This window comes from Rhincodon typus, chromosome 14, assembly GCF_021869965.1.
Source record: "Rhincodon typus isolate 14 chromosome 14, sRhiTyp1.1, whole genome shotgun sequence".
In the NCBI taxonomy this organism is placed as follows: domain Eukaryota; kingdom Metazoa; phylum Chordata; class Chondrichthyes; order Orectolobiformes; family Rhincodontidae; genus Rhincodon; species Rhincodon typus.
In genome coordinates, this window is record NC_063345.1 from 18,058,654 (window position 1) to 18,071,561 (window position 12,908).

General features: G+C 42.0%; 1 protein-coding gene across 6 annotated transcripts in view; it reads left to right on the top strand.

Annotated features, from left to right (window-relative positions):
* Nucleotides 1-12,908, top strand: part of col4a5 (collagen, type IV, alpha 5 (Alport syndrome)) — a 232,843-nt gene that overhangs the window by 154,149 nt on the left and 65,786 nt on the right. For 4 of the 6 annotated variants that reach the window (XM_048605093.1, XM_048605095.1, XM_048605092.1 and 1 more), the window contains 2 exons: nucleotides 10,157-10,165; nucleotides 12,425-12,592. In XM_048605093.1, coding sequence (XP_048461050.1) covers nucleotides 10,157-10,165; nucleotides 12,425-12,592 — 177 coding nt within the window. The remainder of the gene's footprint in view (nucleotides 1-10,156; nucleotides 10,166-12,424; nucleotides 12,593-12,908) is intronic. The other 2 variants (XM_048605094.1, XM_048605097.1) reach the window with 1 other exon arrangement.

Sequence of the window (12,908 nt, forward strand, 5' to 3'; positions counted from 1 at the left end):
CAGCAGGCCAAGCAGCATCATAGGAGCAGGAAGGCTGACGTTTTGGGCCTAGAAGGGTCCTATGATGCTGCTTGGCCTGCTGTGTTCATCCAGCTCTACACCTTGTTATCTCAGCTTATCTTCAGTGACTGGTTATATGAGGACACCTAGATCTTGCTGCACATTCACCTCTCTCAATTTGCATTCATTCCGATAATAATCCACCTTCCTATATTTGCTACCAAAGTGGATAGCCTCACATTTATCCACATTATACTGCATCTGGCATGTATTTGCTCACTCACCCAGCTTTCCAGATCACACTGAAGCATCTCTATATCTCCTCACAGCTCACCTTCCCACCCAGCTTTGTGTCATTTGGAAATTTTGAGATATTACATTTAGTTCTCTCATCTAAATCATTAACATATGCTGTGAATAACTGGGGTCCTAGTTCTGATCCCTGCAGTATGCCCCTAGTCACTGCCTACCATTTGAAAAAGACCCATTTTTTCCTATTCTTTCTTTCTTGCCTGCCAACTAGTTCTCTATGCATCTCGGTACACTGTGTCCATTCTATGCACGTTAATTTTACACACTAATCTCTTATGTGAGACTTTGTCAAAAGCCTTCCTGAAGTCCAATAAACCACACCCACTGGCTCCCCGTCATTAATTCCCCTAGTTCTATCCTCAAAAAATTCCAGTAGATGTGTCAAGCATAATTTCTGTTTTGTAAATTCATGGTGAGCCTGTCAAATCTAGCTACTGTTTTTTATTTTAATGCTCTGCTATTTCATTGTTTATCATGGACTCCTGCATTTTTCCCACTACTGATGTCAGGCTGATAGTTTTATAATTCCTAGTTTTCTTTCTAACTCTGTTGTAAATGGAAGGATTAGCTACCTTCAGTCTGTAGGAACTGTTCCAGAGTCTACAAAATCTTGGAGATGACCACTACTAATGCATCCAATATTTCTAAGGCTACTTCCTTCAGTACTCTGGGATGTAAATGATCAGGCCCTGGGAATTTATTGGTATCCAATTCCAACAATTTCCCCAACAACATTTCCCTACTGATTTCCTTCAGTTCCTACCTCCCACAAAATCCTGGTATTCCCCAAAATTTCTGGTTTGTTGTTTGTGTCCTCCTTTGTGAACACAGAGCCAAAGTCTGTATTTAGTATGTCTTCGTTCCCCATTATAAATTCCCTTGTTTCTGATTATAAGGAACCTACATTTAGCTTCACCAATATTTTTCTCTTCAAATACCTATAGAAACTTTTACAGTCAGTGCTTATGTTATCCATAGGCTTGCCCTCGTTTCCCTTTCTTAATCAATCCTTTTGTGCTCCTCTGCTGAATTCTGAACTGCTCCCACTCCTCAGATCTGTTGTTTATTTCTGGCCAATTTGTATGCCTCTTCCTTGGATGTAATACAATCTCTAATTTCCCTTGTAAGTCATGGTTTGACCACCTTTCCCATTTTACTTCTGTATGAGATAGGAATGAACAATTATTGACATTCACCCTTGTGCTCTTTGAATGTTTGCCATTGCCTTTCCACCATCGCCCCTTTAAGTCATGTTCCCCAATCTATTATAGCCGACTTGCACCTCCTATTATACTTCCCTGTCTTTACATTCAATATCCTAGTGTCAGAATCAACTACATTACTCTCCATCTTGATGAGGAATTCTATCATATAATGGTTGCTCATCCCCAAGGAGCCTCACACAATTAGATTGTTAATTATTTCCTTTTCCATTATTTCGCACCCAGTCTAGGATGCCTTGTTCTCTAGTTGGTTCCTCAATGTATTAGGCCGGAAAAACATCCCATATACACTCTAGGAATTCTTCCTCTATGATATTGTTACTAATTTGATTAACCCAATCTATGAGCAGCTTTTTTAAGTTACCCATAATTACAAGTGTTCCTTTATTGCATGTGTGTCAAATTTCCTGTTTAATGCCATTCCCAACATCACCCATACAGTTTTGGGGTCTGTGTACAATCCACACTAATGTTTTTGTCCCTTCATGTTTCTCAGCTCTATCCACATGGATTCCACATTGCCGGAGCTAATGTCCTTCCACACTATTGCATTAAAATTCCTCTTTAACCAACAATGCAACTCCACTGCTTTTTCTGTTTCGTCCATTCTTCCTATATAGTGAATACCCCTTGCTATTCCAGTTCTCATCCCTGGTCAGCCTACAGCCATGTCTCCATAACAACAACTATATCATACCTGTTTTCATCCATTCACACAATTAATTCATCCACTTCATTGCGAATGTTCCACACATTAAGGCATAAAGCCTTTAAAGCTTGTCTTTAACACTACTTGTCCTATTCCTATGGTTTGTCAGTGTGGCCCTGTTTCACCCTGGTCTTGATTTCTCTGCTGATTACATTTCTTATTCCCCTTTTTGTCTTTTGCTTGCGGCCTTGATTCCCCTTCCTCTGACTCCTTGAATTGGTTCCCATCCCTTACCATTTTTGTATATAAAGCCTCCCCATCCATTCTAGCAAATACTTCCTCCAGGATATCAGTCCCAGTCTCACCTAGATATGATCCATCCAGTTTGTACTGCTCCCACCTCCCCTGCAACCAGTCCCAATGCCCCAGGAATCTGAAACCCTTATCCTTGCATGATCTGTCTAGCAATATGTGATATATCCTGTTATTTTAATTCTGACTAGCACTGGTAGTAATCCTGAAATCACTACCCTTGAGGTCCTGCTTTTCAACTTATGTCCTAAACTCTCTGCATTCTGCTTTTAGGACCTCATCCCATTTTTTAAAACCTATGTCATTTATACCAATATGTACTATGACCACTGGTTGTTCACCCTCCCCCTCCAGAATGTCTCCAGAATGCCGATCTTAGACATCTGTGACCCTAGCAGCCGGGAGGCAACATGGCAACCTGGAATCTCAAACATGGCAACAGAAGAGCCTGTCTGTTTCCCTTACAATTGAATTCCCCATGACTATTGCATTCCCACACTTCTTACTCCTCCCCTGTGCAGCAGAGCCAACTGTGGTGCAACAAATTTGTCTGCTTCTGCTTTCCCCGAGACACCATTTCCCTCAACAATATCCAAAGCAGTATACCTGTTTTTGCAGGGAAGAGCCACAGGAGATTCCTGCACTGCTTGCCTAGTCCTCTTGCTCTGCATGGTGATCACCCATGCCCTTCCTGCCTGTGGAGATCCTGCTGGTGGTATGACCACCTCTCTACATGATACGGTGCATATCACAGATGCTCCAGTGTACCCAGCCACTGCTGCAGCTCTGAAACCCGGAGTGTTAGCTGTGCTGGCTGTAGGCACAGAAATGTTCCCACCAAGAGCAGGAGGAGTACTCCACAGTTTTGAGCTCTCCGATAATGACGTGCCCCTTTTAATTAAACCTTTTGGAAGGTGCTTAATATTAAATAATATCAACTACTCTAGGGACCTTCTTCCCTGTTCCTTGTTGTATTAGAATATTACACAAACGATAAACCATAAAAAAGATCTTACAGACCTTTTACAGATCTCTCCCCCACTACACCGAATTTCCACTATGCTCAAACTTCCAAGACACGGATATTCACTCTTACTGTGTCTCACTCAGGATGTGCTGTCTCCCAAATGCTTGAGCATAAAACTTACTGATCATGCACTTCCAACAGTTCCTTTCTTAACTTGAGCTAAGGTGGCTCACACTAATTAAGCTTTAATAAAAATCAATATCTTTTGAGGCTCTTTTTCCACTTCAGGTGTTTGACAGTTATCTCTCACTCAATCAGCTGAGTCAGCTACCTTATTAATCTTTTAACTAGACTACTGAACTTCAAAGAAAAATAAACACTTACCAGTTCAATTACCACTGTGCTGCAAATTCTCTGATACATACACTCACTCTGGCTGTGACCCACTCAGGATGTGTTCTCCCCCAGCTTCTCATATACAAAGCTTACGTATCATAAGCTGCAAACAGTCCCGGGGACAGTCAAAGAGGAATTATATGAAACTGCAACTGTGATTTTGAAGGTGTTATGAACTTGGGAATTAGACTATCCTACCCAGTGCTGTGTGGAAAATGTGCTGTTTCCCCAAGCTGACACACAGTTTCATAGATTTTTGTATAAGGAACAAGTAAGAGAAATTGGTTTGTTACTATTTTGTTTGTGATGTAATTTGCTATCATTGTGTTTTGCTAAGAATGAGATGTTAAATTCTAAAAGTTAGTTGTGATAATGGAGCATTCATGTCCTGGGATATTTGGCAAACTTTGCTTCTGTGTGTGGAGAGAGAAGAGAATTTTCACTATCTCAAAGCCATGTGCAGAATATGGTGTCTCTTGTTGCATGAAGTGGATGTGTATGATGTGTTTGTAAACATCTACGTGAACTTGAACTCAGGAATAAAGTTTGCCAAACATGAAAATCACCACCCTTTTAATCCTGGTACATAAATCATTGTATTGTAGCTGACATTTGCTTATCTGTGCGCATGGCTGAAGTTATTATATCAGTTATGTCAGAATTAATTCTTTATTTTCACATATAAATTGCATGGTAAAGATATCTACATACCAATCAGTTGTAGTTTACAGTTACGATCAGAGACCTTTTAACAATGTGTCAAGAATTTAAGAGAATTTGCTGGAATGATGTGGTGATGCACAGCCACAGAATCTGAATCAACAAACAGTAACAACCCATTGCACCTTGTACCAACATTTTTAAAGAGCAGATCCCTACTAAAGATCTAAATGATGCGTGCACTGCATGATTAATGCATGTAACTACTAAAAGGAGTGTAATTTTCTAATCAACCTGTTCAGAGATGTTTTTGCATACCTGTGGAGCAGGTGGGACTTGAAACTGGGTCTCCTGGTCCAGAGATAGCAACACTACCACAAGACCTCTCCCAACAACAGTGTACACATGGATGCATGGCTTCAGCTGGACATCTGATATATTGCACTTGCTAACTCCAACCTTTTGCTTCTCCATGCTCCTCTTAATTTGTAGTGTTTAGTTCAATAGCAGAAAACTGTTCAAGTATCAATACTGTTGTGGTTTGGTGAATGGGGTTTGTCAGACAGTCATCATCAGATACTAGTTTCATGACATTTTCCTTTGGCTTGCTGAACTCAAAAGTGATGGGGAGCTTGACATGAGCTCTTTGTTACTTTATGCCCACCAACAAAATACTGATCAAGTGGATCTGGTTTTGCAATAACATGAAAGGGTTCAAAACTTTTACATAAAGTAAGTAGTGATAATGGAAGTGGAGAATGTAACTCACTTTTCTGCAGAGAGGGAGAGTCGGGGAAGGTTAGGCTCTGTATTGCAGTAGATATCCTTATCCATCAACTAATGTACAGAAAAGGATTGGAGCAGACAGCATCTCACCCTCACGACCCTGTCAGCCTCTTCAAGTGATAACGTTCTCATGGAAGTTCTCCCATTTATCCTAGCCAACATTTTTCCCTGTGTCAACACTACCAGAACAAAATACAAATTAACTAGTATTTATCCAAATTTGCTGCTTTATTGAGGACCTTCATGTAAATTATTGGTTGCTATTTTGCAGAGCTAGCAATGTATTTCAAACAAAGTAATTTGAATTACCCCGAGGATTTAGAACATAGAACATAGAACAGTAGAGCACAGTACAGGCCCTTCAGCCCACGATGTTGTGTTGAACTTTTACCCTAAACCTAAGGTCTATCTAACCTGCACCCCTACCTTATACTATCATCCATATGCCTATCTAATAGCCGTTTAAATGCCCCTAATGAGGCCGACTCCACTACTGTCTCCGGCAATGCATTCCACGCCTTGCTTCGTGAGGATAGCGAAAGAGCAGTCATGATTGGAGACACACTATTTTGGGGCACAGAGAGGTATTTCCATTGATATAGACATGACTCCAGTACGGAATTGTCTCCATGGTACCAGGGTCAAGGATGCCAGGAAATTCTTTTGAGAGACTGTAATCAGACAGAGGCCGTGGCTCATGTTGGTACCAATATGACGTTTGTAGGAATGGGGATGAGTACTTGAAAGCAGATTTTATGGAAAGAGATTGTAAAACAGGACATCTAAAGAAATAATCTCAGAATTACTCCAAATCCCATGTGCTATCGAGCATGGAAATAAAGCAAGTGAATGTATGCCTGGGACGCTGGTGTTGGGGGGTGGGGGGTGGGGATCAGACTTGTGAGACATTGGGACCAGTTCTTGGGAAGGTGAGAGGTGCTCTTCGGAGGGTCGGTGTGGACACCATCGTCCAAATGGCCTGCTTCCACGCTGGAGGGATTCTAAGATTCTATGAAACAGAAATTACTGGTGACACAGGCATTTCTGCTATAACATGTGTTTCATCAATTGGCTGTACGCGATTGATGAATAGTGGACGCTGTTTGGATAACGTAAACTTTCTGCTGTACAGGTATAGTGATTTTCTATAGCATGATTTTCTGTAGCATGATTTTCTCTAGCACGAGGTCACACAAGAACACAACTATCGCATTATAGGGGAAGTACCTGTACTCAGCAGCTCTGGCAGCATCTATGGGAAGAGAGCAGTGTTAATGTTTCAGTTCAATGACTCTTCATCAGAACTATTAGCAGCTAGGATAAAAGTGATATTTATGCCAAACCTGAGGTTGGGGGAGGAAGGTAGCAAATAGGTGCAGATGGTGCCCAAAGAGAGAGAGAGAGAGAGAGATAAAAGCGATAGATTATCTGGAAATTATGGATAGCAGGCCTAGACAGAAAAAAAGCTGAATAAGTGATAATAAGAGCTAAGAGTAGGAGAGAATGGATGAGCTGCACTGAAAGCAACCCATAAAATGTGATAAGAGGCCTCAGAGTATGTGAGAATGGGTGACTGTGCTAAAAGCAACCCATGTCATTACTGGACCGGGCGTGGCTTGCGTAAATAATTGGAAGGCTGGAATCCGGCTGTAAAGTTATTGAACTCAGTGTTGAGTCCTAGAAGCTGCACAGCCCCCAAGCACAAAATGAGATGTTTCTTCGAGCTTGTGCTGAGGCTCCACTGGTCTGTAGCAGTAATGTTGGCTAGGGAACATGGTGGTGTGCTGAAGTGGCAAGCAATAGGAAGCTGGGGGTCATTTTTGCAGACAGAATGCAGGTGCTCTGCGTGTGTTTCATCTCCCGGATTAGCGGATACCACAGTGAACAGCAAATATAGTAAACTAGATTGTAGGTAAATCACTGCTTCACCCAGAAAGTATGTCTGGGATCTTGGATAGTGAGGAGGCAGGAGATAAATGAGCAGATATTACGCCTTCTGCAATTGCATGGGAAGGTGATGTGGGGGTGTGGGGAGGTGTTGGGAATGGAGGAGGAATTGACCAGAGTGACCTGGAGGGACTTTTCCATGAGGAATGCTGACAAGGAGGGGAATATATATCTGGTCGTCTCATCCTAATAGAAATGGCAGAAATAGTGTCCTAGCAATCCTTTGAATGTGTAGCTGTTGGGGTGGTAGTTGAGGACTGGGGGACCCTATCAATTGTTGTGGGAGGGAAGGGAAGGGGTGAAGGCAGGAGTGCGAGAGATTGGTTGAACGTGGCTAAGGGCCATGTCAACCAGGTGGAGGGGCATCCTTGGTTGCAGAAAAAGGTGGGCCTTTTTGAGTCTCCCCTGTGGAAGATGATATTATCAGAAGAGATGCGACAGAGATAGAGAAACTAGAAAAATGAGATGGAGTCCTTACAGGAAGTCGGGTGTGAGGATGTACAGTCTTAGTAACTGTGAGAGCTGGTGGATTTGTAATGGATGTTAGTGACCAGCCTATCCCCAGAAATGGAAACAGATGTCAAAGAAGGGAAGGGAGGAGTCAGAGATGGATCGGGTGAAGTTGGGGGCAGGGTGGAAATTGGAAGCAAAATTGATATATTGATAAATTGTCCTGTTCAGAATCAGAGAGAGAAGCGGTACTGATGATGTCATCGACTTAACCTTTACAAGTGTTGGGACCCTTCCTGTTCATTGTACGTATTAATGATGTGGGAGATATGGAAGACATTGTTGGGAAATTTCCAGTTGAGACAAAAATTGGCAAACCAGAGGATAGCTGTCAACTCCAGAATGGTATTGCTGGTTTAATTGAGTGGACAGAAAAGTGGCAAGTGGAATACAGCCTGGAAAACTGTGAGGTAATGCTTGTGAGGAGGGCAAACAAAGCTAGAGAATATATAATTAATGGCACGGTATTGAGAGGGGTAGAGGAAGTCAGAGAATTTGGAGTGCATGTTTACAGGCCCCTGCAAATGAAAGGACAGCTGGATAAGGTGGTAAAGAAAGCATATGGAATGATTTACAGATTATGAAGCCTGGGGGTGTAATTCTGGATCTGTGTAAAATGCTGGTTAGACAACAACTGGAATCTTGCATACAGTTCCGGCATCGCATTACAGGAAGGATATAATTGCTCTGGCAAGAGTACAGAGAATCGCAAGAACTTTGTCAAGGCTTGAAAATTGCAACTGCATGGAAACATTTGATAGGTTAGAGTTATTTTCCTTAGTACAGTGGAGGCTGAATGGTGACTTAATTGATGTGTACAACATAATGAGGGGCCTAGACAGAATAGACAGGAAAGAACTGTTTCTTCTAACGGAGAGGTCAATTATCGGGGACACAGTTAAGGTGATGGTAGAAGGATTAGATGGAAAATGAGGAAAATTCTTTATACCCAGTGGGTGGTGAGTGTCTGGAATTCACTGCTTGGATGAATGGTTGAGGCAGAAACAGTCAACTCACTTAAAAAGGTCCTAGATCTGAATCTGAAGTGCAGTACCCTGCAAGGCTACAGACCAAGGGCTGGATGATGGGATTAAATGAGCGGCAGGCTTCATAGACACAATGAGCTGAATGGCCTCTTTCTGTGTCCTGACATTTCTATGGTTTTAAGTATAGCAATGAAAACTTGCATTTATGTAGTGTATTTCATAGTAACAAAATGTGTCAAGGCATTTTACATTTAATTGAGTACATTTGAATTGTAGTTACCATTATGATAGAATGATAGAATCCCTACAGTGTGGAAGCAGGCCATTCGGCCTATCATGTGCACAGTGACCCTCCAAAGAGCATCCCATCACCCCGACCCATCCCTGTAACCGTGCATTTCCTGTTGAGACAAAGATTGGCAAACCAGAGGATAACTGTCAACTCCAGAATAGTATCCATGGTTTAACTGGGTGGACAGAAAAGTGGAAACTGGAATTCAGTCTGGAAAACTGTGTGCAATGCATTTGAGGAGGGCAAACAAAGTTAGGGAATATATAATTCATGGGACGGTATTGAAGGGGGTAGAGAAAGTGAGAGAATTAACCTGCAGCTAACCTGCACATCTTTGGACTGTGGGAAAACAAACAGAGCATCTGGAGGAAGCTCACATAGACACGGGAAGAATGTGAAAATTCCACATAGATAGTTGCCTGAAGGTGGAATTCAACCCAGGTCCCTACTGCTGTGAGCTAGCAGTGCTAACCACTGAACCACTGCGCTGCCTGTGCAAAATGCAGAAAATGACCCTCACAATAAGCTTCCACAAATGGAAACTTGCCACTGTCCAGATAATCCATTTTGAGATGTTGATTGTGAAATTAATCTTGGCTGGGTCACTGGGAGAATGTCTTCTCCCAATAATACCATATCGTGTGTGCACCAGCGAATGAAGGCTGGGCCACAGGCTAATGTCTCATCTGTAAAACAGCAACTCTGGCAGGGCAGCACTCCCTCTTTATTGCACTGGAGAATCAGCCTTGAATTTTGTTTCTAAATTCCAGAGTGGGACTTGAAGTGTGAGACCCTTATGACTCAGAGGCAACACTGCTACCAACGGAGCTACAACACATGAGCAATGCCAGTTTGTGTGTGCAACACTATATGAAGTTGTTTGATTTTTCTCAAAATGTAAAACATCAGTATTGATACTTGGGATTTATTGAATTTATTTTAAATAGTTGCGGACATCTGAAATGTTTTATTAGCATGTACTTGAAGTCAAACTTCAACCTGCTTGGTTTCTTTTTTCTAATTAATGACTGGCTTTCCTCTTATACGCAACTTGTAACTGCTTGGTGACTCCCGTCTCCCTGGCGGCCCAATACGGTGAACCTTGAATCCATTCAGGTCAACCAGGTACTTGCATCAGTAACGTGGCTGCGGTTTAATGGTCTGCCATTGGATTTATTTTGGAGGCGGGGGGGAGCGTTAACCTGTTGCCTTCGTCTTAATTACATCTTGTTTCAGTCTGAATTGCACCTTACTCTGCAATCCTTTGAGCACTGACTTCAAAATAAGCAAGCTATCTTTCTAGATGCAAAGTGTTATTTTTCAAAGTTTCTTGCTTTCCAAGACATTGTATTTGGAGAATCAATCCTCAATTAGAGAACTCATAAGGACGGCTGGTGAAGGAATGTGAAACATCACACGTGTGCTCCACTAAAACAGGTGTAATCTCCATTGCTGGAGCAGAGTGACAGAAGCTCTATTCTCGATCTAAATAAAACCAAAAGAACTGCGGATGCTGTAAATTAGAAACAAAAACAGAAATTGCTGGAAAAGCTCAGCAGATCCGGCAGCATCAGGGAAGAGAAATCAGAGTTAACGTTTCGAGTCCAGAGACCCTTCCTCAGAACTGATGGTAGCTAGGAAACTGTCAGTTTATATACAGAAGATAGGGTGGGGAAAGGGGGTAAGAAGTAAACAATAGGTGGGGATAGAACCCAAAGAGAGAGAAGAACAGATGGACAGACAAAGGAGTAGATAATGATCTGCTAGGAGGGTGAATAGTTGTTAATGGAGACTGTTGGTGGCTAACAATGGGAGTGTGTAATGGCAGGCTCTGTGGTAACAAGATCTGGTGTGTGGGGTAGGGGGCTGGGATATGGGAGCGTTCAGGCCCTAAAATTATTGAACTCAATATTGAGTCCGGAGAGTTGCAGGGTCCCCAAGTGGAAAATGTGGTATGGTTCTTCCAGCTTGCATTGAGTTTCGCTGGAATACTGCAGCAAGCCTGAGACAGAGATGTTGACCAAGTAACAGGGTGGTTTGTTAAAGTGGCAGGCAACTGGAAGCTGAGGGTCTTTTTTCAGGCAGAACATAGTTGTTCTGCAAAGCCATTACCCTCTACCTATGTTAGTCACTAACAGTCTCCCTTAACAGCTATTCACCCTCCTAGCCAGATCGTTATCAACTCCTTTGTCTGTCCAACTGTTCTTCTCTCTCTGGGATCTATCCCCACCTATCATTTACTCCTTACCCCCTCCCCCTACCCTATCTTCTGCATATAAACCAACATTTTCCAAACTACCATCAGTTCTGAGGAAGGGACTCGGACCTGAAGTGTTAACTCTAATTTCTCTTTACAGATGCTGCTAGACCTGCTGAGCTTTTGTCTTGCTTCTTGATCTGTCAGATTCATACTACAATTAATTAGAAGTGACTGACCCTGACACTTGTTGAAAAAATTTCATTGGAGAACACTGCTCTCCTGTGTCACAATAAGTATGAAAACAGCTCCAACAGTGCTCACAGGAAAGATAGGAAGGGAAAGATCAGATGAAACAGCATCTTGCTACATATCAAGATGTTACTTATGTAGAATGTGTTGCTTAATCAGTAATTTAAGACAGGGCAAATGAATGTCGGCTACTTTGTTTGTCTGAAGCTGTGTAGGTTTTTTTACTGCAGTTTCTCGTAGCATGTGGACCTCCGTTGAGTGGCTGCAACAAATCCAAGGATTTGTTTCGTCATTTCAATATCAAATTGAATCATCAGAGGAGAAAGTAACTGTCACAATTGGGATTATCAATCTATAATTATCTGTGTGCATATTTGTATTCATGCATATGGAAACTAAACATAATAGTTACATCATTCTTTATGTTTTGATATGCTGGTAAGTCCATTGGTTCCACGCATCCAAGGGAAACATGTGTTTGGAGTGTACAAGGTCTATTTCCAAGCTATTTCCAATTGGAACGGAAAGAGTGGGATAGGTAAACTCATTATTGTATGCCTAAGACTGAATCCTTAACTGTTATATTAACAAATCATTATCAGAATCTATTACAGGATATCAATTTGGAGTCCAGCCGTGGTTCAGTTCCTTACAAATACATGGTACATGGAAAGAGTTATTGCAGAGAATACCAACAGTGGGCCCACAGTATTCAGAATCTAGCAAATAGATAAGATGCCTCTTAATTAATATTGGAATACCGAGTGGTAATAATGAGTTCAGTGCTTAAAAAAAAACCACAAGATAGAATCAGTTAGTAAAGAAAATATTCAGCAGAATCCAAATTAATCACTGAAATTTTGAATTCACAGTGTCATGGCATGAGTTTACTGCTTATGTAGATTGGTGCTGATCTGTTCTTTGATGTCAACTAGGATTGCCAGGTCGCATTGGTGAAAAGGGAGATCCTGGTCCTCCAGGGTTAGATATCCCTGGCCCTCCTGGTGAGAAAGGAAATACAGGATTCCCAGGCAGTCCAGGTCCAGTTGGCCCTCCAGGAATACCTGGTCAACCAGCAAGGGATGGGTTACCAGGTCCACCAGGTAAGACACAAGGCTAAGAGGGAGAAGCAACTTTTGAAGCCGAACGTGGCTTGCATCTCAAAGAATGCATCCTTAACTAAACCATTTTTTTTGTTTCTTGTTCTCTTGCTGAGCAGTGCTTCAAATTTTAGTTGGGTGGGGTGGTTGGGTCATTGAATTTTTCTTCCTGCCGCGGTAGAGTAAGTTCTTGCCTTTCACTCATCCCATTCAAAGAGAAAGAGATGATCCGTTTAGTTGGTTGTGTGATGGGTATATTGGGAAAGGGTTGATAGGATGCACATGGACTTTTCTGGTATACCTTGTTGAGATCACCAGT